The sequence below is a fragment of the Scyliorhinus torazame genome, chromosome 9, assembly GCF_047496885.1.
Source record: "Scyliorhinus torazame isolate Kashiwa2021f chromosome 9, sScyTor2.1, whole genome shotgun sequence".
Taxonomy (NCBI): domain Eukaryota; kingdom Metazoa; phylum Chordata; class Chondrichthyes; order Carcharhiniformes; family Scyliorhinidae; genus Scyliorhinus; species Scyliorhinus torazame.
Window position 1 is genome coordinate 266,210,519 of NC_092715.1, and position 27,432 is coordinate 266,237,950.

The following is a 27,432-nucleotide window of genomic DNA, read 5'->3' on the forward strand; positions in this document are numbered from 1 at the left end:
TCTTCTTACGCACCACCTCCTGAATGACAGACTGTATCTGGTGAGACTCACCTCCATTGGCCACATTAAACTTCACTCCAAAATCTCCACCTGGGCCTCCGGGGTTATGGCTCGCTGTGAGAATGATTCCTCCAATGGCCTTTATCTTCCTGATGATGCAGGAGACAGCTGGTGTGGACAGGATCCCATCCTGACCAATTACCAATCGTCCAATCTGGGCAACAAAACAACCACATTTAAAACAGCTTTGAAGACTTGACCCTCAAACTCTTCTTTTACACGGCATGTTTAACAAAGTGCTATTGCACAAAATCACAACGGGTTTACTGGTCAATGCTGGTCTTCATAGTTCCTGTGGTGGAGAGAGTCTATGTGGTGCGGTAGTGCTCCAGACACACAGGCTAATGCTCTGGAGACTTGGGTTCAAATCCCATCACGGCAGCTGGTGGAATTCAAAAATTGAATTCAATAAATCTGGATTTAGAAGTTAGTCTCAGTAATGGTGACTAAGAAGCTACCATTGATTGTTGTAAAAACCCATCTGTTCACTAACGTCCTTGAGGGAAGGAAATCTGCCGTCCTTACCTGGTCTGGCCTATATGTGACTCCAGACTCACATCAATGTGGTTGACTCTTAATGGCCTTGCAAGCCACTCAGTCCAAGGGTAATTAGGGATGAACAACAAAAGCTGACTTTGCCGGTGACACGTACATCGCATGAAAGAATAAATTAAAAATCCACCCCTTCTTCTCACTTTATCAACTTTTGTAAGTCAGACGAGTCTGAATCGTGTAGGTGAAAGAAAACATTATCCTTCTATTCCTTTCTCAATATTGCTGAAAAGAGAGACTTGTTGCTGAAGCTTTTCATCTTACACTCATCAGGACAAACACAAGAATGCCAAATTTCAAACGATCACAACAATTTATACGACAGGAGAAAAGGCTGCTGATAGTTGGCAAGTCGACTCTGATTGGCTAAGGTGTCCCCATAGAAACAAATGGCAGGGAACTATTGACTACCCGAGGCCCCTGGGTAATTCAAAAAGGTTACAAGGCTTGAACATGTTCCTTTTGTTTGCAGAGAACCCATCTTGTGTATTTTTGACAGGTGAAAGGAGGTGACAGGGAACGGATCCATGACACAAGAGCCTTGGGAGCGCTGCTTGTGGACCAGGAGGAGCAGGACCATTTCCCCCAACCCTGCACTGTCCCAACAAGCAATCCTCCATACCTAACCATGCAATGGCCAACCCTCTGTGATCTCCAATATCACCACAATCTCTGATTCACCAATGAACTCCCACCGCTTACAATATCCAAATCCTCCCTGCAACATCCAATCTTTGTCTTCGAAATACCTGAGCCCCAGCAATATCTGACCATACCCCCAATTTCTGACTCCTCTCCATGATCTTTGACCCTTACAATCGCTGACCTCTCCTTATGATGTTCAATCCACCCTGTCCTCCCAAATGGTTATCCAATTTATTTGGCAAACTCCTCTCAGCTTCTTTCCCACCTGACAGACAGCCTATCCACCTTGTTTTTTTATTATTTATTCACGGGATGAGGGTGTCACCAACGAGGCCAGCATTTATTGCCCATCCCTAAATGCCCTTGACAAGGTGGGGGTGAGCCGCCAGCTGGAACCGCTGCAGTCCAGGTGGTGGAGGCACACCCACTGTGCTGTCAGGGAGGGGGTTCCAGGATATTGACCCATCTGGTCAGCAGCTGGGCAGGAAACCTGTTGTAAACAATTAAAAGTTGTCCTGTCATTAATTTCTGCAGGACATCCATGAAACTGCCTCTCCTGGGTTTCCATTGGAAATCCAAGCAGACCGCCAACTTCCCTCCCGCCCGTTAGACTCTCCATCACAACCGCGGACGTGAATTAACGGGGAGAAATCAGAGCCCTGTTTTGGGCATGTTTAGCAGGTTAATAGTGGGGGGGGGGGGGGGGCGGGTAGACCCCATTATCAAACAGGACCCTTTTTTCCTGACCCCCGCGAGGTACGCCCTGCCAAGACCGCGTTTACCGTCATTTCCAGAAAGAGTTTGGGGCACCATTTTAAAATACCACCCCGAACTCCCCGATCTCTGGGCCCCCAACGCCCCAGCTTTCTTGTTAGGGGGCCAGTGGGCAACCCCACCTCAGAAGAGGAGGCCATCCACGGGCCCAATACCTGGCAGTGTCAACCTGGCATCTGGGCACCATGGCGCTGCCAGCCTGGCATTGTCACCCAGACATCCTGGCACGGCCAGGGTGCCCTGTTGGCTGTACCAAGGTTCCAGGCTGGCATTGCCAAGGTGCCAGGTAGCAGTGCCAAGCTGTCCAGGTACAAGCGGGAATGCCAGGTTACCACATTGCCCAGAGCTCGACCACCCAGGAGCCTCTGCTGGCCTGGGAGAACCAGGAGAAGAAGCAGAGGAGATTTATTCGGAGAAGGTGCAGAGGAGATTTACCCAGAGAAGGCGCGGAGGAGATTTACCCCGGAGAAGGTGCAGAGGAGATTTACTCGGAGAAGGTGCAGAGGAGATTTACCGGGAGAAGGTGCAGAGGAGATTTACCTGGAGAAGGTTCAGAGGGGATTTACCCGGAGAAGATGCAGAAGAGATTTACCCGGAGAAGGTGCAGAGGGGATTTACCCGGAGAAGATGCAGAAGAGATTTACTTGGAGAAGGTTCAGAGGAGATTTACCGGGAGAAGGTGCAGAGGAGATTTACCTGGAGAAGGTGCAGAGGAGATTTACCCGGAGAAGGTTCAGAGGAGATTTACCCGGAGAAGATGCAGAAGAGATTTACTTGGAGAAGGTTCAGAGGAGATTTACCGGGAGAAGGTGCAGAGGGGATTTACCCGGAGAAGATGCAGAAGAGATTTACTTGGAGAAGGTTCAGAGGAGATTTACCGGGAGAAGGTGCAGAAGAGATTTACTTGGAGAAGGTTCAGAGGAGATTTACCCGGAGAAGGTGCAGAGGAGATTTACCGGGAGAAGGTGCAGAGGAGCTTTACTCGGAGAAGGTTCAGAGGAGCTTTACTCGGAGAAGGTGCAGAGGAGAATTACCCGGAGACGGTGCAGAGGAGATTTACCCGGAGAAGGTGCAGAGGAGATTTACCTGGAGAAGGTGCAGAGGGTATTTACCTGGAGAAGGTGCAGAGGAGATTTACTCGGAGAAGGTGCAGAGGAGATTTACCCAGAGAAGGCGCGGAGGAGATTTACCCCGGAGAAGGTGCAGAGGAGATTTACCCGCAGAATGTGCAGAGGAGATTTACCGGGAGAAGGTGCAGAGGAGATTTACCTGGAGAAGGTTCAGAGGAGATTTACCCGGAGAAGGCGCGGAGGAGATTTACCCCGGAGAAGGGGCAGAGGAGATTTACCCGGAGAAGGTGCAGAGGAGATTTACCGGGAGAAGGTGCAGAGGAGATTTACCTGGAGAAGGTTCAGAGGAGATTTACCCGGAGAAGGTGCAGAGGAGATTTACCCGGAGAAGATGCAGAAGAGATTTACTTGGAGAAGGTTCAGAGGAGATTTACCCGGAGAAGGTGCAGAGGAGATTTACCGGGAGAAGGTGCAGAGGAGCTTTACTCGGAGAAGGTTCAGAGGAGCTTTACTCGGAGAAGGTGCAGAGGAGATTTACCTGGAGAAGGTGCAGAGGAGATTTACCTGGAGAAGGTGCAGAGGGTATTTACCTGGAGAAGGTGCAGAGGAGATTTACTCGGAGAAGGTGCAGAGGAGATTTACCTGGAGAAGGTGCAGGGGAGATTTACTCGGAGATGGTGCAGAGGAGATTTACCTGGAGAAGGTGCAGAGGGTATTTACCTGGAGAAGGTGCAGAGGAGATTTACCTGGAGAAGGTGCAGAGGAGATTTACTTGGAGAAGGTGCAGATGACATTTACCCAGTGTAGCCACCTAAAATGGCTGATTCCCGATTAGAATGGTCAAACCCCGATCTAAAAAAGCGAACGAAAGAGGCTGATGGGAAAATCAGCCAACAGGACTCAAACGGACAACTGCAGGCAAAACAGTGTATTCGGCTCTGGGGAAGTCGGCCCAGACCGATACCTGCAGCCATTAACAGCACAACAACCCAGCGATCTGCATACTAAGCATCCATCCCCGGGAACAATTGCTACATATTAGCAACATAAAGCCGATCCAGACTTTTCGGCGCCAGCAGTGGCCGTGACAAAGGAAGGTGGACGACCACCCCCGGATCAAGGAATCGCCCCATTATTGGAGCATATCGAACCAAGTGATTGGGATCAAGTCCAATCACTTGGAACCAGGATCAAGGTCCGCCCCGAGAGGCGGGAAGCCCCTAGGGACTATAAAAATAGGGCCAAGTCCAGATCGACCCTTCTTCTCTTGCTCGCAACCTTCAAGACCCTACGACAAAGAAACAATTAAGTCTTACTCCAGCGATCGCTACCAGATAGGTGCTCCAGACTATCGACTCGTACCAGCCTTTTTGAATCCCGCAAGCCAGACCCAATTCGATAGACCATTTGTTTCCCTGACCTGGTGGGCCATCACCAAAGTTAGGTATTGGCCTTTAGTGGTAGGTAGTAGTCTAGAAGTAGGATTATTGTATAAGTATTAATTGCTGTATATAATAAATGAGCGTTGATTTAACTCTTACTAAGCGGTGTGCTGCATTATTAATCATTACTTGAGCTTAAACAACGTGGCGGTATCAGAAAGATATCTGGCGACTCGTGAGCAAAGGTGACATAATCAGAGCTAATAAAACTAAGGCTAATAAGAGCAACACCGGAGAAGGTGCAGAGTAGATTTACTCGTAGAAGGTGCAGAGGAGATTTACCCGGAGAAGGTGCAGGGCAGATTTACCTGGAGAAGGTGCAGAGGAGATTTACCTGGAGAAGGTGCAGAGGAGATTTACTCGGGGAAGGTGCAGAGGAGATTTACCCGGAGAAGGTGCAGAGGAGATTTACACGGAGAAGGTGCAGAGGAGATGTACCCGGAGAAGGTGCAGAGGAGATTTACCTGGAGAAGGTGTAGATGAGATTTACCTGGAGAAGGGGCAGAGGAGACTTACCCGGAGAAGTTGAGGAGGGGATTTACTCGGAGAAGGTGCAGAGGAGATTTACCTGGAGAAGGTGCAGAGGAGAATTACTTGGAGAAGGTGCAGAGGAGATTTACTCGGAGAAGGTGCAGAGGAGATTGACTCGGAGAAGGTGTAGAGGAGATTTACTCGGAGAAGGTGCAGAGGAGATTAACCCGGAGAAGGTGCGGAGGAGATTTAAAAGGAGAAGATGCAGAGGAGATTTACTCGGAGAAGGGGCAGAGGAGATTTACCCGGAGAAGGTGCAGAGGAGATTTATCTGGAGAAGGTGCAGAGGAGATTTACCCGGAGAAGGTGCAGAGGAGATTTATCTGGAGAAGGTGCAGAGGAGATTTACCTGGAGAAGGTGCAGAGGAGATTTATCTAGAGAAGGTGCAGAGGAGATTTATCTGGAGAAGGTGCAGAGGAGATTTACCGAGAGAAGGTGCAGAGGAGATTTACTCGGAGAAGGTGCAGAGCAGGTTTACTCGGGGAAGGTGCAGAGGAGATTTAGCCGGAGAAGGTGCAGAGGAGATTTACCTGGAGAAGGTGCAGAGGAGATTTACCTGGAGAAGGTGCAGAGGAGATTTATCTGGAGAAGGTGCAGAGGAGATTTATCAGGAGAAGGTGCAGAGGAGATTTACTCGGAGAAGGTGCAGAGGAGATTTACCCGGAGAAGGTGCAGAGGTGATTTACGGGGAGAAGGTGCAGAGGAGATTTAACCGGAGATGGTGCAGAGGAGATTTACCTGGAGAAGGTGCAGAGGAGATTTACCTGGAAAAGGGGCAGAGGAGATTTACCTGGAGAAGGTGCAGAGGAGATTTACCTGGAAAAGGGGCAGAGGAGATTTACACGGAGAAGGTGCAGAGGACATTTACTCGGAGAAGGTGCAGAGGAGATTTACCCGGAGAAGGTGAGGAGGAGATTTACTCGGAGAAGGTGCAGAGGAGATTTACTCGGAGAAGGTGCAGAGTAGATTTACCCGGAGAAGGTGCAGAGGAGATTTACCCGGAGAAGGTGCAGAGGAGATTTACTCGGAGAAGGTGCAGAGGAGATTTACCCGGAGAAGGTGCAGAGGAGATTTACCCGGAGAAGGTGCAGAGGAGATTTACCCGGAGAAGGTGCAGAGGAGATTTACTCTGAGAAGGTGCAGAGCAGATTTACTCGGAGAAGGTGTAGAGGAGATTTACCTGGAGAATTTGCAGGGGAGATTTACTCGGAGAAGGTGCAGAGGAGATTTACCCGGAGAAGGCGCAGAGGAGATTTACTCGGAGAAGGTGCAGAGGAGATTTAGCTGGAGAAGTTGCAGAGGAGATTTACACGGAGAAGGTGCAGAGGAGATTTACTTGGAGAAGGTGCAAAGGAGATTTACTCGGAGAAGGTGCAGAGGAGATTTACCCGGAGAAGGTGCAGAGGAGATTTATCTGGAGAAGTTGCAGAGGAGATTTACTCGGAGAAGATGCAGAGGAGATATGCCTGGAGAAGGTGCTGAGGACATTTACCAGAGAAGGTGCAGAGGAGATTTACCTGGAGAAGGTGCAGAGGAGATTTACCCGGAGAAGGTGCAGACGAGATGTACTCGGAGAAGGTGCAGAGGAGATTTACCTGGAGAAGGTGCAGAGGAGATTTACCTGGAGAAGTTGCAGAGGAGATTTACTCGGAGAAGGTGCAGAGGAGATTTACCCGGAGAAGGTGCAGAGGAGATTTACCCGGAGAAGGTGCAGAGGAGATTTACCTGGAGAAGTTGCAGAGGAGATTTACTCGGAGAAGGTGCAGAGGAGATTTAGCTGGAGAAGGTGCTGAGGACATTTACACGGAGAAGGTGCAGAGGAGATTCACCCGGAGAAGGTGCAGAGGAGTTTTACCTGTAGAAGGTGCAGAGGCGATTTACTCGGAGAAGTTGCAGAGGAGATTTACCCGGAGAAGGTGCAGAGGAGAATTACCCGGAGAAGGTGCAGTGGAGATTTACCTGGAGAAGGTGCAGAGGAGATTTACTCGGAGAAGGTGCAGAGGAGATTTACCCGGAGAAGGGGCGGAGGAGATTTACCTGGAGAAGGTGCAGAGGAGATTTACCCGGAGAAGGTGCAGAGGAGATTTTCTCGGAGAAGCTGCAGAGGAGATTTACTTGGAGAAGGTGCAGAGGAGATTTACTCGGAGAAGGTGCAGAGGAGAGTTACCTGGAAAAGGTGCAAAGGAGATTTCGCTGGAGAAGGTGCAGAGGAGATTTACCTGGAGTAGGGGCAGAGGAGATTTACCCGGAGAAGTGCAGAGGAGATTTACCTGGAGAAGATGCAGAGGAGATTTACCCGGAGAAGGTGCAGAGGAGATTTACCCGGAGACGGTGCAGAGGAGATTTACCTGGAGAAGGGGCAGAGGAGATGTACAAGGAGAAGGTGCAGAGGAGATTTACTTGGAGAAGGTGCAGAGGAGATTTACCCGGAGAAGGTGCAGAGGAGATTTACCCGGAGAAGGTGCAGAGGAGATTTACTCGGAGAAGGTGCAGAGGTTATTTACCCGGAGAAGGTGCAGAGGAGATTTACTCGGAGAAGGTGCAGAGGAGATTTACTCGGAGAAGGTGCCGAGGAGATTTACCTGGACAAGGTGCAGAGGAGATATACTCGGAGAAGGTGCAGAGGAGATTTACTCGGAGAAGGTGCAGAGGAGATTTACTCGGAGAAGGTGCAGAGGAGATTTACCTGGAGAAGGTGCAGAGGAGATTTACCTGGAGAAGTTGCAGAGGAGATTTACTCGGAGAAGGTGCAGAGGAGATTTACCCGGAGGAGGTGCAGAGGAGATTTACCTGGAGAGGTTGCAGAGGAGATTTACTCGGAGAAGGTGCAGAGGAGATTTACCTGGAGAAGGTGCAGAGGAGATTTACCTGGAGAAGGTGCAGAGGACAATTACACGGAGAAGGTGCAGAAAAGATTTGCTCGGAGAAGGTGCAGAGGAGATTTACCCGGAGAAGGTGCAGAGGAGATTTACCTGAAGAAGCTGCAGAGGGGATTTACACGGAGAAGCTGTAGAGGAGATTTACTTGGAGAAGGTGCAGAGGAGATTTACCTGGAAAAGGTGCAGAGGAGATTTACTCGGAGAAGGTGCAGAGGAGATTTACCTTGAGTAGGTGCAGAGGAGATTTACCCGGAGAAGGTGCAGAGCAGATTTACTCGGAGAAGGTGCAGAGGAGATTTACCCGGAGAAGGTGCAGATTAGATTTACCAGGAGATAGTGCAGAGGAGAGTTACACGGAGAAGGTGCAGAGGAGAGTTACCTGGAGTAGGGGCAGAGGAGATTTACCTGGAGAAGGTGCAGAGGAGATTTACCCGGAGAAGTGCAGAGGAGATTTACCAGGAGAAGGTGCAGATTAGATTTACCCGGAGAAGGTGCAGAGGAGATTTACCCGGAGAAGGTGCAGAGGAGATTTTCTGGAGAAGGGGCAGAGGAGATTTACAAGGAGAAGGTGTAGAGGAGATTTACTCGGAGAAGGTGCAGAGCAGATTTACTCGGAGAAGGTGCAGAGGAGATTAACTCGGTGAAGGTGCAGAGGAGATTTACTCGGAGAAGGTGCAGAGGAGATTTACTCGGAGAAGGTGCAGAGGAGGTTTACCCGGAGAAGGTGAGGAGGAGATTTACCCGGAGAAGGTGCCGAGGAGATTTACCTGGACAAGGTGCAGAGGAGATTTACTCGGAGAAGGTGCAGAGGAGATTTACTCGGAGAAGGTGCAGAGGAGGTTTACCCGGAGAAGGTGAGGAGGAGATTTACTCGGAGAAGGTGCAGAGGAGATTTACTCGGAGAAGGTGCAGAGGAGATTTACTCGGGGAAGGTGCAGAGGAGATTTACTCGGAGAAGGTGCAGAGGAGATTTACTCGGAGAAGTTGCAGAGGAGATTTACCCGGAGAAGGGGCAGAGGAGATTTACTCGGAGAAGGTGCAGAGGAGATTTACCTGGAGTAGGTGCAGAGGAGATTTACACGGAGAAGGTGCAGAGGAGAATTACCCGGAGAAGGTGCAGTGGAGATTTACCTGGAGAAGGTGCAGAGGAGATTTACTCGGAGAAGGTGCAGAGGAGATTTACCCGGAGAAGGTGCAGAGGAGATTTTCTCGGAGAAGCTGCAGAGGAGATTTACTTGGAGAAGGTGCAGAGGAGATTTACCCAGAGAAGGTGCAGAGGAGATTTACCTGGAAAAGGTGCAGAGGAGATTTACTTGGAGAAGGTGCAGAGGAGATTTACCTTGAGTAGGTGCAGAGGAGATTTACCCGGAGAAGGTGCAGAGGAGATTGACTTAGAGAAGGTGCAGAGGAGATTTACTTGGAGAAGGTGCAGAGGAGATTTACCCGGAGAAGGTGCAGAGGAGATTTACCTGGGGAAGGTGCAGAGGAGATTTACCCGGAGACGGTGCAGAGGAGATTTACCTGGAGAAGGGGCAGAGGAGATGTACAAGGAGAAGGTGCAGAGGAGATTTACTCGCAGAAGGTGCAGAGGAGATTTACCCGGAGAAGGTGCAGAGGAGATTTACCCGGAGAAGGTGCAGAGGAGATTTACTCGGAGAAGGTGCAGAGGTTATTACCCGGAGATGGTGCAGAGGAGATTTACTCGGAGAAGGTGCAGAGGAGATTTACTCGGAGAAGGTGCCGAGGAGATTTACCTGGACAAGGTGCAGAGGAGATATACTCGGAGAAGGTGCAGAGGAGATTTACTCGGAGAAGGTGCAGAGGAGATTTACTCGGAGAAGGTGTAGAGGAGATTTACCTGGAGAAGGTGCAGAGGAGATTTACCTGGAGAAGTTGCAGAGGAGATTTACTCGGAGAAGGTGCAGAGGAGATTTACCCGGAGGAGGTGCAGAGGAGATTTACCTGGAGAGGTTGCAGAGGAGATTTACTCGGAGAAGGTGCAGGGGAGATTTACCTGGAGAAGGTGCAGAGGAGATTTACCTGGAGAAGGTGCAGAGGAGAATTACACGGAGAAGGTGCAGAGGAGATTTGCTCGGAGAAGGTGCAGAGGAGATTTACCCGGAGAAGGTGCAGAGGAGATTTACCTGGAGAAGGTGCAGAGGAGATTTACTCGGAGAAGGTGCAGAGGAGATTTACCCGGAGAAGGGGCAGAGGAGATTTACTTGGAGAAGCTGCAGAGGAGATTTACTTGGAGAAGGTGCAGAGGAGATTCACCCAGAGAAGGTGCAGAGGAGATTTACCTGGAAAAGGTGCAGAGGAGATTTACTCGGAGAAGGTGCAGAGGAGATTTACCTTGAGTAGGTGCAGAGGAGATTTACCCGGAGAAGGTGCAGAGGAGATTGACTTGGAGAAGGTGCAGAGGAGATTTACTTGGAGAAGGTGCAGAGGAGAGTTACACGGAGAAGGTGCAGAGGAGAGTTACCTGGAGAAGGGGCAGAGGAGATTTACCCGGAGAAGGTGCAGAGGAGATTTACCCGGAGAAGGTGCAGAGGAGATTTACCCGGAGAAGGTGCAGATTAGATTTACCCGGAGAAGGTGCAGAGGAGATTTACCCGGAGAAGGTGCAGAGGAGATTTTCTGGAGAAGGGGCAGAGGAGATTTACAAGGAGAAGGTGTAGAGGAGATTTACTCGGAGAAGGTGCAGAGCAGATTTACTCGGAGAAGGTGCAGAGGAGATTAACTCGGAGAAGGTGCAGAGGAGATTTACTCGGAGAAGGTGCAGAGGAGATTTACTCGGAGAAGGTGCAGAGGACAATTACACGGAGAAGGTGCAGAAAAGATTTGCTCGGAGAAGGTGCAGAGGAGATTTACCCGGAGAAGGTGCAGAGGAGATTTACCTGAAGAAGCTGCAGAGGGGATTTACACGGAGAAGCTGTAGAGGAGATTTACTTGGAGAAGGTGCAGAGGAGATTTACCCAGAGAAGGTGCAGAGGAGATTTACCTGGAAAAGGTGCAGAGGAGATTTACTCGGAGAAGGTGCAGAGGAGATTTACCTTGAGTAGGTGCAGAGGAGATTTACCCGGAGAAGGTGCAGAGGAGATTGACTTGGAGAAGGTGCAGAGGAGATTTACTTGGAGAAGGTGCAGAGGAGAGTTACACGGAGAAGGTGCAGAGGAGAGTTACCTGGAAAAGGTGCAGAGGAGATTTCGCTGGAGAAGGTGCAGAGGAGATTTACCCGGAGAAGGTGCAGAGGAGATTTACCCGGAGAAGTGCAGAGGAGATTTACCAGGAGATAGTGCAGAGGAGATTTACCCGGAGAAGGTGCAGATTAGATTTACCCGGAGAAGGTGCAGAGGAGATTTACCCGGAGAAGGTGCAGAGGAGATTTTCTGGAGAAGGGGCAGAGGAGATTTACAAGGAGAAGGTGCAGAGCAGATTTACTCGGAGAAGGTGCAGAGGAGGTTTACCCGGAGAAGGTGCAGAGGAGATTTACCCGGAGAAGGTGCCGAGGAGATTTACCTGGACAAGGTGCAGAGGAGATTTACTCGGAGAAGGTGCAGAGGAGATTTACTCGGAGAAGGTGCAGAGGAGGTTTACCCGGAGAAGGTGAGGAGGAGATTTACTCGGAGAAGGTGCAGAGGAGATTTACTCGGAGAAGGTGCAGAGGAGATTTACTCGGGGAAGGTGCAGAGGAGATTTACTCGGAGAAGGTGCAGAGGAGATTTACTCGGAGAAGTTGCAGAGGAGATTTACCCGGAGAAGGGGCAGAGGAGATTTACTCGGAGAAGGTGCAGAGGAGATTTACCTGGAGTAGGTGCAGAGGAGATTTACACGGAGAAGGTGCAGAGGAGAATTACCCGGAGAAGGTGCAGTGGAGATTTACCTGGAGAAGGTGCAGAGGAGATTTACTCGGAGAAGGTGCAGAGGAGATTTACCCGGAGAAGGGGCAGAGGAGATTTTCTGGAGAAGGTGCAGAGGAGATTTACCCGGAGAAGGTGCAGAGGAGATTTTCTCGGAGAAGCTGCAGAGGAGATTTACTTGGAGAAGGTGCAGAGGAGATTTACTCCGAGAAGGTGCAGAGCAGAGTTACCTGGAAAAGGTGCAAAGGAGATTTCGCTGGAGAAGGTGCAGAGGAGATTTACCTGGAGTAGGGGCAGAGGAGATTTACCCGGAGAAGGGGCAGAGGAGATTTACTTGGAGAAGCTGTAAAGGAGATTTACTTGGAGAAGGTGCAGAGGAGATTTACCCAGAGAAGGTGCAGAGGAGATTTACCTGGAAAAGGTGCAGAGGAGATTTACTTGGAGAAGGTGCAGAGGAGATTTACCTTGAGTAGGTGCAGAGGAGATTTACCCGGAGAAGGTGCAGAGGAGATTGACTTGGAGAAGGTGCAGAGGAGATTTACTTGGAGAAGGTGCAGAGGAGAGTTACACGGAGAAGGTGCAGAGGAGAGTTTCCTGGAAAAGGTGCAGAGGAGATTTCGCTGGAGAAGGTGCAGAGGAGATTTACCTGGAGTAGCGGCAGAGGAGATTTACCCGGAGAAGGTGCAGAGGAGATTTACCCGGAGAAGGTGCAGAGGAGATTTACCAGGAGATGGTGCAGAGGAGATTTACCCGGAGAAGGTGCAGATTAGATTTACCCGGAGAAGGTGCAGAGGAGATTTACCCGGAGAAGGTGCAGAGGAGATTTTCTGGAGAAGGGGCAGAGGAGAGTTACAAGGAGAAGGTGCAGAGCAGATTTACTCGGAGAAGGTGCAGAAGAGATTAACTCGGAGAAGGTGCAGAGGAGATTTACTCGGAGAAGGTGCAGAGGAGATTTACTCGGAGAAGGTGCAGAGGAGGTTTACCCGGAGAAGGTGCCGAGGAGATTTACCTGGACAAGGTGCAGAGGAGATTTACTCGGTGAAGGTGCAGAGGAGATTTACTCGGAGAAGGTGCAGAGGAGATTTACTCGGAGAAGGTGCAGAGGAGATTTACTCGGAGAAGTTGCAGAGGAGATTTACCCGGAGAAGGGGCAGAGGAGATTTACTCGGAGAAGGTGCAGAGGAGATTTACTCGGAGAAGGTGCAGAGGAGATTTACTCGGAGAAGTTGCAGAGGAGATTTACCCGGAGAAGGTGCAGAGGAGATTTACTCGGAGAAGGTGCAGAGGAGATTTACTCGGAGAAGGTGCAGAGGAGATTTACCCGGAGAAGGTGCCGAGGAGATTTACCTGGACAAGGTGCAGAGGAGATTTACTCGGTGAAGGTGCAGAGGAGATTTACTCGGAGAAGGTGCAGACGAGGTTTACCCGGAGAAGGTGAGGAGGAGATTTACTCGGAGAAGGTGCAGAGGAGATTTACTCGGAGAAGGTGCAGAGGAGATTTACTCGGAGAAGGTGCAGAGGAGATTTACTCGGAGAAGGTGCAGAGGAGATTTACTCGGAGAAGTTGCAGAGGAGATTTACCCGGAGAAGGGGCAGAGGAGATTTACTCGGAGAAGGTGCAGAGGAGATTTACCTGGAGTAGGTGCAGAGGAGATTTACACGGAGAAGGTGCAGAGGAGAATTACCCGGAGAAGGTGCAGTGGAGATTTACCTGGAGAAGGTGCAGAGGAGATTTACTCGGAGAAGGTGCAGAGGACATTTACCCGGAGAAGGGGCAGAGGAGATTTACCTGGAGAAGGTGCAGAGGAGATTTACCCGGAGAAGGTGCAGAGGAGATTTTCTCGGAGAAGCTGCAGAGGAGATTTACTTGGAGAAGGTGCAGAGGAGATTTACTCGGAGAAGGTGCAGAGGAGAGTTACCTGGAAAAGGTGCAAAGGAGATTTCGCTGGAGAAGGTGCAGAGGAGATTTACCTGGAGTAGGGGCAGAGGAGATTTACCCGGAGAAGGTGCAGAGGAGATTTACCCGGAGAAGGTGCAGAGGGTATTTACCCGGAGAAGTGCAGAGGAGATTTGCCTGGAGAAGATGCAGAGGAGATTTACCCGGAGAAGGTGCAGAGGAGATTTACCTGGAGAAGGTGCAGAGGAGATTTACCCGGAGACGGTGCAGAGGAGATTTACCTGGAGAAGGGGCAGAGGAGATGTACAAGGAGAAGGTGCAGAGGAGATTTACTCGCAGAAGGTGCAGAGGAGATTTACCCGGAGAAGGTGCAGAGGAGATTTACCCGGAGAAGGTGCAGAGGAGATTTACTCGGAGAAGGTGCAGAGGTTATTTACCCGGAGAAGGTGCAGAGGAGATTTACTCGGAGAAGGTGCAGAGGAGATTTACTCGGAGAAGGTGCCGAGGAGATTTACCTGGACAAGGTGCAGAGGAGATATACTCGGAGAAGGTGCAGAGGAGATTTACTCGGAGAAGGTGCAGAGGAGATTTACTCGGAGAAGGTGTAGAGGAGATTTACCTGGAGAAGGTGCAGAGGAGATTTACCTGGAGAAGTTGCAGAGGAGATTTACTCGGAGAAGGTGCAGGGGAGATTTACCTGGAGAAGGTGCAGAGGAGATTTACCTGGAGAGGTTGCAGAGGAGATTTACTCGGAGAAGGTGCAGGGGAGATTTACGTGGAGAAGGTGCAGAGGAGATTTACCTGGAGAAGGTGCAGAGGAGAATTACACGGAGAAGGTGCAGAGGAGATTTGCTCGGAGAAGGTGCAGAGGAGATTTACACGGAGAAGGTGCAGAGGAGATTTACCTGGAGAAGGTGCAGAGGAGATTTACTCGGAGAAGGTGCAGAGGAGATTTACCCGGAGAAGGGGCAGAGGAGATTTACTTGGAGAAGCTGCAGAGGAGATTTACTTGGAGAAGGTGCAGAGGAGATTCACCCAGAGAAGGTGCAGAGGAGATTTACCTGGAAAAGGTGCAGAGGAGATTTACTCGGAGAAGGTGCAGAGGAGATTTACTCGGAGAAGGTGCAGAGGAGATTTACTCGGAGAAGGTGCAGAGGAGATTTACTTGGAGAAGGTGCGGAGGAGATTTACTTGGAGTAGGTGCAGAGGAGATTTACCCGGAGAAGGTGCAGAGGAGATTGACTTGGAGAAGGTGCAGAGGAGATTTACTTGGAGAAGGTGCAGAGGAGAGTTACACGGAGAAGGTGCAGAGGAGAGTTACCTGGAAAAGGTGCAGAGGAGATTTCGCTGGAGAAGGTGCAGAGGAGATTTACCTGGAGTAGGGGCAGAGGAGATTTACCCGGAGAAGGTGCAGAGGAGATTTACCCGGAGAAGTGCAGAGGAGATTTACCAGGAGATGGTGCAGAGGAGGATTACCCGGAGAAGGTGCAGATTAGATTTACCCGGAGAAGGTGCAGAGGAGATTTACCCGGAGAAGGTGCAGAGGAGATTTTCTGGAGAAGGGGCAGAGGAGATTTACAAGGAGAAGGTGTAGAGGAGATTTACTCGGAGAAGGTGCAGAGCAGATTTACTCGGAGAAGGTGCAGAGGAGATTAACTCGGAGAAGGTGCAGAGGAGATTTACTCGGAGAAGGTGCAGAGGAGATTTACTCGGAGAAGGTGCAGAGGAGGTTTACCCGGAGAAGGTGCAGAGGAGATTTACCTGGAGAAGGTGCAGAGGAGGTTTACCCGGAGAAGGTGCCGAGGAGATTTACCTGGACAAGGTGCAGAGGAGATTTACTCGGAGAAGGTGCAGAGGAGATTTACTCGGAGAAGGTGCAGAGGAGGTTTACCCGGAGAAGGTGCAGAGGAGATTTACCTGGAGAAGGTGCAGAGGAGGTTTACCCGGAGAAGGTGCCGAGGAGATTTACCTGGACAAGGTGCAGAGGAGATTTACTCGGAGAAGGTGCAGAGGAGATTTACTCGGAGAAGGTGCAGAGGAGATTTACTCGGAGAAGGTGCAGAGGAGATTTACTTGGAGAAGGTGCGGAGGAGATTTACTTGGAGAAGGTGCAGAGGAGAGTTACCTGGAGATGTTGCAGAGGAGATTTACTCGGAGAAGGTGCAGAGGAGATTTACCTGGAGAAAATGCAGAGGAGATTTACCCGGAGGAGTGCAGAGGAGATTTACCTGGAGAAGTTGCAGAGGAGATTTACCCGGAGAAGGTGCAGAGGAGATTTACCCGGAGAAGGTGCTGAGGAGATTTACTCGGAGAAGGTGCAGAGGAGATTTACCCGGAGACGGTGCAGAGGAGATTTACCTGGAGAAGGGGCAGAGGAGATGTACAAGGAGAAGGTGCAGAGGAGATTTACCCGGAGAAGGTGCAGAGGAGATTTACCCGGAGAAGGTGCAGAGGAGATCTACTCGGAGAAGGTGCAGAGGTTATTTACCCGGAGAAGGTGCAGAGGAGATTTACTCGGAGAAGGTGCAGAGGAGATTTACTCGGAGAAGGTGCAGAGGAGATTTACCCGGAGAAGGTACTGAGGAGATTCACCCGGAGAAGGTACAGAGGAGATTTACTCGGAGAAGGTGCCGAGGAGATTTACCTGGACAAGGTGCAGAGGAGATATACTCGGAGAAGGTGCAGAGGAGATTTACTCGGAGAAGGTGCAGAGGAGATTTACCCGGAGAAGGTGAGGAGGAGATTTACTCGGAGAAGGTGCAGAGGAGATTTACTCGGAGAAGGTGCAGAGGAGATTTACTCGGAGAAGGTGCAGAGGAGTTTTACTTGGAGAAGGTGCAGAGGAGATTTACTTGGAGAAGGTGCAGAGGAGAGTTACCTGGAGATGTTGCAGAGGAGATTTACTCGGAGAAGGTGCAGAGGAGATTTACCTGGAGAAGGTGCAGAGGAGATTTACCTGGAGAAGTTGCAGAGGAGATTTACTCGGAGAAGGTGCAGAGGAGATTTACCCGGAGGAGGTGCAGAGGAGATTTACCTGGAGAGGTTGCAGAGGAGATTTACTCGGAGAAGGTGCAGAGGAGATTTACCCGGAGAAGGTGCAGAGGAGATTTACCTGGAGAAGGTGCATAGGAGATTTACCTGAAGAAGCTGCAGAGGAGATTTACTCGGAGAAGGTGCAGAGGAGATTAACCTGGAGAAAGTGCAGAGGGGATTTCCACGGAGAAGGTGCAGAGGAGATTTACCTGGAGAAGGTGCAGAGGAGAATTACACGGAGAAGGTGCAGAGGAGATTTGCTCGGAGAAGGTGCAGAGGAGATTTACCTGAAGAAGCTGCAGAGGAGATTTACTCGGAGAAGGTGCAGAGGAGATTAACCTGGAGAAAGTGCAGAGGGGATTTCCACGGAGAAGGTGCAGAGGAGATTTACCTGGAGAAGGTGCAGAGGAGATTTACCTGGAGAATGTGCAGAGGAGATTTACCTGGAGAAGGTGCAGAGGAGATTTACTCGGAGAAGGTGGAGAGGAGATTTACCCGGAGAAGGGGCAGAGTAAATTTACTTGGAGAAGCTGCAGAGGAGATTTACTTGGAGAAGGTGCAGAGGAGAATCACCCAGAGAAGGTGCAGAGGAGATTTACTCGGAGAAGCTGCAGAGGAGATTTACTCGAAGAAGGTGCAGAGGAGATTTACCTTGAGTAGGTGCAGAGGAGATTTACCCGGAGAAGGTGCAGAGGAGATTTACTCGGAGAAGGTGCAGAGGAGAGTTACCTGGAAAAGGTGCAGAGGAGATTTCGCTGCAGAAGGTGCAGAGGAGATTTACCCGGAGAAGGTGCAGAGGAGATTTACCCGGAGAAGTGCAGAGGAGATTTACCAGGAGATGGTGCAGAGGAGATTTACCCGGAGAAGGTGCAGAGGAGATTTACCCGGAGAAGTGCAGAGGAGATTTACCCGGAGAAGGTGCAGAGGAGATTTACCCGGAGAAGGTGCAGAGGAGATTTTCTGGAGAAGGGGCAGAGGAGATTTACAAGGAGAAGGTGTAGAGGAGATTTACTCGGAGAAGGTGCAGAGTAGATTTACTCGGAGAAGGTGCAGAGGAGATTTACCCGGAGAAGGTACTGAGGAGATTCACCCGGAGAAGGTTCAGAAGAGATTTACTCGGAGAAGGTGCAGAGGAGATTTACCCAGAGAAGGTGCCGAGGAGATTTACCTGGACAAGGTGCAGAGGAGATTTACTCGGAGAAGGTGCAGAGGAGATTTACTCGGAGAAGGTGCAGAGGAGGTTTACCCGGAGAAGGTGAGGAGGAGATTTACTCGGAGAAGGTGCAGAGGAGATTTCCTCGGAGAATGTGCAGAGGAGATTTACTCGGAGAAGTTGCAGAGGAGATTTACTTGGAGAAGGTGCGGAGGAGATTTAGTTGGAGAAGGTGCAGAGGAGAGTTACCTGGAGATGTTGCAGAGGAGATTTACTCGGAGAAGGTGCAGAGGAGATTTACCTGGAGAAGGTGCAGAGGAGATTTACCTGGAGAAGTTGCAGAGGAGATTTACTCGGAGAAGGTGCAGAGGAGATTTATCCGGAGAAGGTGCAGAGGAGATTTACCTGGAGAAGTTGCAGAGGAGATTTACTCGGAGAAGGTGCAGAGGAGATTTACCCGGAGAAGGTGCAGAGGAGATTTACCCGGAGAAGGTGCAGAGGAGATTTACTCGGAGAAGGTGCAGAGGAGATTTACCCGGAGAAGGTGCAGAGGTGATTTACTGGGAGTAGGTGCAGAGGAGATTCACCCGGAGAAGGTGCAGAGGAGATTTACTTGGGGAAGGTGCAGAGGAGATTTACACGGAGAAGTTGCAGAGGAGATTTACCCGGAGAAGGTGCAGAGGACACTTACTCGGAGAAGGTGCAGAGGAGATTTACCCGGAGAAGGTGGAGAGGAGATCTACTCGGAGAAGGTGCAGGGGAGATTTACCCGGAGAAGGTGAGGAGGAGATTTACTCGGAGAAGGTGCAGAGGAGATTTACTCGGAGAAGGTGCAGAGGAGCTTTACCTGGAGAATTTGCCGAGGAGATTTACTCGGTGTGGCGCACAAAGACTCCGTGAGACAAATAGAGTGAAGTCGATGAGGCTTTATTAAGCGTGTCTGTTCCCCAGCAGCCCGATAGTAAACTGGCCTGCGGGGGAAGGCACAGGCTTCTTATACTTCGCCTTCAGGGCGAAGTATGAGGTCAACGACCAACCAGGACCCGGGATCTGTCAGCCAATGACATTAGGGCTTCCAGTCCCACATGACCCCCAATACACACAACCACACTCGGAGAAGTTGCAGATGAGATTTACTCGGAGCAGGTGCAGAGGAGATTTACCCGGAGAAGGTGCAGAGGAGATTTACCTGGAGAAGTTGCAGAGGAGATTTACTCGGAGAAGGTGCAGAGGAGATTTACCTGGAGAAGGGGCAGAGGAAATTTACCTGGAGAAGGTGCAGAGGAGATTTACCCGGAGAAGGTGCAGAGGAGATTTACCTGGAGAAGGTGCAGAGGAGATTTACCTGGAGAAGGGGCAGAGGAGATTTACCCGGAGAAGGTGCAGAGCCGATTTACCCGGAGTAGGTGCAGAGGTGATTTACTCGGAGAAGGTGCAGATGAGATTTACCCGGAGAAGGTGCAGAAGAGATTTACCTGGAAAAGGTGCAGAGGAGATTTACTCGGAGAAGGTGCAGAGGTGATTTACTCGGAGAAGGTGCAGAGGAGATTTACCCGGAGGAGGTGCAGAGGAGATTTACCTGGAAAAGGTGCAGAGGAGATTTACTCGGAGAAGGTGCAGAGGAGATTTACCTTGAGTAGGTGCAGAGGAGATTTACTCGGAGAAGGTGCAGAGGAGATTTACCTGGAGAAGGTGCAGAGGAGATTTACCTGGAAAAGGTGCAGAGCAGATTTACTTGGAGAAGGTGCAGAGGAGAGTTACTCGGAGAAGGCGCAGAGGAGATTTACTCGGAGAAGGTGCAGAGGAGATTTACCTGGAGAAGGTGCAGAGGAGATTTACCTGGAGAAGTTGCAGAGGAGATTTACTCGGAGAAGGTGCAGAGGAGATTTACCTGGAGAAGGGGCAGAGGAAATTTACCTGGAGAAGGTGCAGAGGAGATTTACCCGGAGAAGGTGCAGAGGAGATTTACCTGGAGAAGGTGCAGAGGAGATTTACCTGGAGAAGGGGCAGAGGAGATTTACAAGGAGAAGGTGCAGAGGAGATTTACTCGGAGAAGGTGCAGAGCCGATTTACCCGGAGTAGGTGCAGAGGTGATTTACTCGGAGAAGGTGCAGATGAGATTTACCCGGAGAAGGTGCAGAAGAGATTTACCTGGAAAAGGTGCAGAGGAGATTTACTCGGAGAAGGTGCAGAGGTGATTTACTCGGAGAAGGTGCAGAGGAGATTTACCCGGAGAAGGTTCAGAAGAGATTTACCCGGAGAAGGTGCAGAGGTGATTTACTGGGAGAAGGTGCAGAGGTGATTTCCTGGGAGAAGGTACAGAGGAGATTTACCCGGAGATGATGGAGAGGAGATTTACCTGGAGAAGGTGCAGAGGAGATATACTCGGAGAAGGTGCAGAGGAGATTTACTCGGAGAAGGTGCAGAGGAGATTTACTCGGAGAAGGTGCAGAGGAGATTTACCTGCAGAAGGTGCAGAGGAGATTTACCTGGAGAAGTTGCAGAGGAGATTTACTCGGAGAAGGTGCAGAGGAGATATACCCGGAGAAGGTGCAGAGGAGATTTTTCACGGAGAAGGTGCAGAGGAGATTTACATGAAGAAGCTGCAGAGGAGATTTACTTGGAGAAGGTGCAGAGGCGATTCAGCTGGAGAAGGTGCTGAGGACATTTACACGGAGAAGGTGCAGAGGAGATTTACACGGAGAAGGTGCAGAGGAGATTTACCCGGAGAAGGTGCAGAGGAGATTTACCTGTAGAAGGTGCAGAGGCGATTTACTCGGAGAAGTTGCAGAGGAGATTTACCCGGAGAAGGGGCAGAGGAGATTTACTCGGAGAAGGTGCAGAGGAGATTTACCTGGAGAAGGTGCAGAGGAGATTTACACGGAGAAGGTGCAGAGGAGAATTACCCGGAGAAGGTGCAGAGGAGATTTACCTGGAGAAGGTGCAGAGGAGATTTACTCGGAGAAGGTGCAAAGGAGATTTACTCGGAGAAGGGGCAGAGGAGATTTTCCTGGAGAAGGTGCAGAGGAGATTTTCTTGGAGAAGCTGCAGAGGAGATTTACTTGGAGAAGGTGCAGAGGAGATTTACTCGGAGAAGGTGCAGAGGAGAGTTACCTGGAAAAGGTGCAAAGGAGATTTCACTGGAGAAGGTGCAGAGGAGATTTACCTGGAGTAGGGGCAGAGGAGATTTACTCGGAGAAGGTGCAGAGGAGATTTACCCGGAGAAGGTGCAGAGGAGATTTACCCGGAGAAGTGCAGAGGAGATTTACCTGGAGAAGTTGCAGAGGAGATTTACCCGGAGAAGGTGCAGAGGGGATTTACCCGGAGAAGGTGCAGAGGAGATTTAGCCGGAGACGGTGCAGAGGGGATTTACCTTGTGAAGGGGCAGAGGAGATGTACAAGGAGAAGGTGCAGAGGAGATTTACTCGGAGAAGGTGCAGAGGACATTTACCCGGAGAAGGTGCAGAGGAGATTTACCCGGAGAAGGTGCAGAGGAGATTTACTCGGAGAAGGTGCAGAGGAGATTAACTCGGAGAAGGTGCAGAGGAGATTTACCCGGAGAAGGTACTGAGGAGATTCACCCGGAGAAGGTGCAGAGGAGATTTACTCGGAGAAGGTGCAGAGGAGATTTACCAGGAGAAGGTGCCGAGGAGATTTACCTGGACAAGGTGCAGAGGAGATATACTCGGAGAAGGTGCAGAGGAGATTTACCCGGAGTAGGTGCAGAGGAGATTTACCTGGAGAAGTTGCAGAGGAGATTTACTCGGAGAAGGTGCAGAGGAGATTTAGCTGGAGAAGGTGCTGAGGACATTTACACGGGGAAGGTGCAGAGGAGATTTACCCGGAGAAGGTGCAGAGGAAATTTACCTGTAGAAGGTGCAGAGGAGATTTACTCGGAGAAGTTGCAGAGGAGATTTACCCGGAGAAGGGGCAGAGGAGATTTACTCGGAGAAGGTGCAGAGGAGATTTACCTGGAGATGTTGCAGAGGAGCTTTACACGGAGAAGGTGCAGAGGAGAATTACCCGGAGAAGGTGCAGAGGAGATTTACTCGGAGAAGGTGCAGATGAGATTTACCTGGAGAAGGGGCAGAGGAAATTTACCTGGAGAAGGTGCAGAGGAGATTTACCCGGAGAAGGTGCAGAGGAGATTTACCTGGAGAAGGTGCAGAGGAGATTTACCTGGAGAAGGGGCAGAGGAGATTTACAAGGAGAAGGTGCAGAGGAGATTTATTCGGAGAAGGTGCAGAGCCGATTTACCCGGAGTAGGTGCAGAGATGATTTACTCGGAGAAGGTGCAGATGAGATTTACCCGGAGAAGGTGCAGAAGAGATTTACCTGGAAAAGGTGCAGAGGAGATTTACTCGGAGAAGGTGCAGAGGTGATTTACACGGAGAAGGTGCAGAGGAGATTTACCCGGAGGAGGTGCAGAGGAGATTTACCTGGAAAAGGTGCAGAGGAGATTTACTCGGAGAAGGTGCAGAGGAGATTTACCTTGAGTAGGTGCAGAGGAGATTTACTCGGAGAAGGTGCAGAGGAGATTTACCTGGAGAAGGTGCAGAGGAGATTTACCTGGAAAAGGTGCAGAGCAGATTTACTTGGAGAAGGTGCAGAGGAGAGTTACTCGGAGAAGGCGCAGAGGAGATTTACTCGGAGAAGGTGCAGAGGAGATTTACCTGGAGAAGGTGCAGAGGAGATTTACACGGAGAAGGTGCAGAGGAGAATTACCCGGAGAAGGTGCAGAGGAGATTTACCTGGAGAAGGTGCAGAGGAGATTTACTCGGAGAAGGTGCAGAGGAGATTTACCTGGAGAAGGGGCAGAGGAAATTTACCTGGAGAAGGTGCAGAGGAGATTTACCCGGAGAAGGTGCAGAGGAGATTTACCCGGAGAAGGTGCAGAGGAGATTTACCTGGAGAAGGGGCAGAGGAGATTTACAAGGAGAAGGTGCAGAGGAGATTTACTCGGAGAAGGTGCAGAGGCGATTTACCCGGAGAAGGTGCAGAGGCGATTTACTCGGAGAAGGTGCAGAGGAGATTTACCCGGAGAAGGTGCAGAAGAGATTTACCTGGAGAAGGTGCAGAGGAGATTTACTCGGAGAAGGTGCAGAGGTGATTTACACGGAGAAGGTGCAGAGGAGATTTACCCGGAGGAGGTGCAGAGGAGATTTACCTGGAAAAGGTGCAGAGGAGATTTACTCGGAGAAGGTGCAGAGGAGATTTACCTGGAAAAGGTGCAGAGGAGATTTACTCGGAGAAGGTGCAGAGGAGATTTACCTTGAGTAGGTGCAGAGGAGATTTACCTGGAGAAGGTGCAGAGGAGATTTACTTGGAGAAGGTGCAGAGGAGATTTACTTGGAGAAGGTGCAGAGGAGAGTTATACGGAGAAGGTGCAGAGGAGATTTACTCGGAGAAGGTGCAGAGGTGATTTACTGGGAGAAGGTGCAGAGGAGATTTACTCGGAGTAGGTGCAGAGGAGATTTACCCGGAGAAGGTGCAGAGCAGATTTACTTGGAGAAGGTGCAGAGGAGATTTACCTGGAGAAGGTGCAGAGGAGATTTACCCGGAGAAGTTGCAGAGGAGATTTACCCGGAGAAGGTGCAGAGGAGATTTACCTGGAGAAGAGGCAGAGGAGATTTTCCTGGAGAAGGTGCAGAGGAGATTTTCTTGGAGAAGCTGCAGAGGAGATTTACTTGGAGAAGGTGCAGAGGAGATTTACTCGGAGAAGGTTCAGAGGAGAGTTACCTGGAAAAGGTGCAAAGGAGATTTCACTGGAGAAGGTGCAGAGGAGATTTACCTGGAGTAGGGGCAGAGGAGATTTACCCGGAGAAGGTGCAGAGGAGATTTACTCGGAGAAGGTGCAGATGAGATTTACCTGGAGAAGGGGCAGAGGAAATTTACCTGGAGAAGGTGCAGAGGAGATTTACCCGGAGAAGGTGCAGAGGAGATTTACCTGGAGAAGGTGCAGAGGAGATTTACCTGGAGAAGGGGCAGAGGAGATTTACAAGGAGAAGGTGCAGAGGAGATTTATTCGGAGAAGGTGCAGAGCCGATTTACCCGGAGTAGGTGCAGAGATGATTTACTCGGAGAAGGTGCAGATGAGATTTACCCGGAGAAGGTGCAGAAGAGATTTACCTGGAAAAGGTGCAGAGGAGATTTACTCGGAGAAGGTGCAGAGGTGATTTACACGGAGAAGGTGCAGAGGAGATTTACCCGGAGGAGGTGCAGAGGAGATTTACCTGGAAAAGGTGCAGAGGAGATTTACTCGGAGAAGGTGCAGAGGAGATTTACCTTGAGTAGGTGCAGAGGAGATTTACTCGGAGAAGGTGCAGAGGAGATTTACCTGGAGAAGGTGCAGAGGAGATTTACCTGGAAAAGGTGCAGAGCAGATTTACTTGGAGAAGGTGCAGAGGAGAGTTACTCGGAGAAGGCGCAGAGGAGATTTACTCGGAGAAGGTGCAGAGGAGATTTACCTGGAGAAGGTGCAGAGGAGATTTACACGGAGAAGGTGCAGAGGAGAATTACCCGGAGAAGGTGCAGAGGAGATTTACCTGGAGAAGGTGCAGAGGAGATTTACTCGGAGAAGGTGCAGAGGAGATTTACCTGGAGAAGGGGCAGAGGAAATTTACCTGGAGAAGGTGCAGAGGAGATTTACCCGGAGAAGGTGCAGAGGAGATTTACCCGGAGAAGGTGCAGAGGAGATTTACCTGGAGAAGGGGCAGAGGAGATTTACAAGGAGAAGGTGCAGAGGAGATTTACTCGGAGAAGGTGCAGAGGCGATTTACCCGGAGAAGGTGCAGAGGCGATTTACTCGGAGAAGGTGCAGAGGAGATTTACCCGGAGAAGGTGCAGAAGAGATTTACCTGGAGAAGGTGCAGAGGAGATTTACTCGGAGAAGGTGCAGAGGTGATTTACACGGAGAAGGTGCAGAGGAGATTTACCCGGAGGAGGTGCAGAGGAGATTTACCTGGAAAAGGTGCAGAGGAGATTTACTCGGAGAAGGTGCAGAGGAGATTTACCTGGAAAAGGTGCAGAGGAGATTTACTCGGAGAAGGTGCAGAGGAGATTTACCTTGAGTAGGTGCAGAGGAGATTTACCTGGAGAAGGTGCAGAGGAGATTTACTTGGAGAAGGTGCAGAGGAGATTTACTTGGAGAAGGTGCAGAGGAGAGTTATACGGAGAAGGTGCAGAGGAGATTTACTCGGAGAAGGTGCAGAGGAGATTTACCCGGAGAAGGTGCAGAGGAGATTTACTCGGAGTAGGTGCAGAGGAGATTTACCCGGAGAAGGTGCAGAGCAGATTTACTTGGAGAAGGTGCAGAGGAGATTTACCTGGAGAAGGTGCAGAGGAGATTTACCCGGAGAAGGTGCAGAGGAGATTTACCCGGAGAAGGTGCAGAGGAGATTTACCCGGAGAAGGTGCAGAGGAGATTTACCTGGAGAAGAGGCAGAGGAGATTTTCCTGGAGAAGGTGCAGAGGAGATTTTCTTGGAGAAGCTGCAGAGGAGATTTACTTGGAGAAGGTGCAGAGGAGATTTACTCGGAGAAGGTTCAGAGGAGAGTTACCTGGAAAAGGTGCAAAGGAGATTTCACTGGAGAAGGTGCAGAGGAGATTTACCTGGAGTAGGGGCAGAGGAGATTTACCCGGAGAAGGTGCAGAGGAGATTTACCCGGAGAAGGTGCAGAGGAGATTTACCCGGAGAAGTGCAGAGGAGATTTACCTGGAGAAGTTGCAGAGGAGATTTACCCGGAGAAGGTGCAGAGGAGATTTACCCGGAGAAGGTGCAGAGGAGATTTAGCCGGAGACGGTGCAGAGGAGATTTACCTTGTGAAGGGGCAGAGGAGATGTACAAGGAGAAGGTGCAGAGGAGATTTACTCGGAGAAGGTGCAGAGGAGATTTACCCGGAGAAGGTGCAGAGGAGATTTACCCGGAGAAGGTGCAGAGGAGATTTACTCGGAGAAGGTGCAGAGGAGATTAACTCGGAGAAGGTGCAGAGGAGATTTACCCGGAGAAGGTACTGAGGAGATTCACCCGGAGAAGGTGCAGAGGAGATTTACTCGGAGAAGGTGCAGAGGAGATTTACCAGGAGAAGGTGCCGAGGAGATTTACCTGGACAAGGTGCAGAGGAGATATACTCGGAGAAGGTGCAGAGGAGATTTACTCGGAGAAGGTGCAGAGGAGATTTACCCGGAGAAGGTGCAGAGGCGATTTACCCGGAGAAGGTGCAGAGGAGATTTACTCGGGGAAGGTGCAGAGGAGATTTACTTGGAGAAGGTGCGGAGGAGATTTACTTGGAGAAGGTGCAGAGGAGAGTTACTCGGAGAAGGTGCAGAGGAGATTTACCTGGAGAAGGTGCAGAGGAGATTTACCTGGAGAAGTTGCAGAGGAGATTTACTCGGAGAAGGTGCAGAGGAGATTTACCTGGAGAAGGTGCAGAGGAGATTTACCTGGAGAAGTTGCAGAGGAGATTTACTCGGAGAAGGTGCAGAGGAGATTTACTCGGAGAAGGTGCAGAGGAGATTTACCTGGAGAAGGTGCAGAGGAGATTTACATGGAGAAGGTGCAGAGGAGATTTACATGAAGAAGCTGCAGAGGAGATTTGCTCGGCGAAGGTGCAGAGGAGATTTACCCGGAGAAGGTGCAGAGGGGATTTACCTGGAGAAGCTGCAGAGGAGATTTACCTGGAGAAAGTGCAGAGGAGATTTACCCGGAGAAGGTGCAGAGGAGATTTACCCGGAGAAGGTGCAGAGGAGATTTACCTGGAGAAGGGGCAGAGGAGATTTACAAGGAGAAGGTGCAGAGGAGATTTACTCGGAGAAGGTGCAGAGGCGATTTACCCGGAGAAGGTGCAGAGGAGATTTACCCGGAGAAGGGGCAGAGACGATTTACTTGGAGAAGGTGCAGAGGAGATTTACCTGGAGAAGGTGCAGAGGAGATTTATACGGAGCAGGTGCAGAGGAGATTTACCCGGAGAATGTGCAGAGGTGATTTACCCGGAGAAGGGACAGAGGAGATTTACCTGGAGAATGTGCAGAGGAGATTTACCCGGAGAAGGTGCAGAGGAGATTTACTCGGAGAAGGTGCAGAGGAGATTTACCTGGAGAAGGTGCAGAGGAGATTTACGCGGAGAAGGTGCAGAGGAGATTTACTTGGAGAAGCTGCAGAGGAGATTTACTTGGAGAAGGTGCAGAGGAGATTTACCCAGAGAAGGTGCAGAGGAAATTTACCTGGAAAAGGTGCAGAGGAGATTTACTCGGAGAAGGTGCAGTGGAGATTTACCTTGAGTAGGTGCAGAGGAGATTTACCCGGAGAAGGTGCAGAGGAGATTGACTTGGAGAAGGTGCAGAGGAGATTTACTTGGAGAAGGTGCAGAGGAGTGTTACACGGAGAAGGTGCAGAGGAGATTTACTCGGAGAAGGTTCAGAGGAGAGTTACCTGGAAAAGGTGCAAAGGAGATTTCGCTGGAGAAGGTGCAGAGGAGATTTACCTGGAGTAGGGGCAGAGGAGATTTACCCGGAGAAGGTGCAGAGGAGATTTACC

At 50.4% G+C, this 27,432-nt stretch overlaps 1 protein-coding gene across 1 annotated transcript in view; it reads right to left on the reverse strand.

Moving 5' to 3' along the window:
• pgm5 (phosphoglucomutase 5) overlaps positions 1 to 27,432 on the reverse strand; it is a 380,558-nt gene that overhangs the window by 123,810 nt on the left and 229,316 nt on the right. The window contains exon 2 of the mRNA XM_072517425.1: positions 52 to 214. Coding sequence (XP_072373526.1) covers positions 52 to 214 — 163 coding nt within the window. The remainder of the gene's footprint in view (positions 1 to 51; positions 215 to 27,432) is intronic.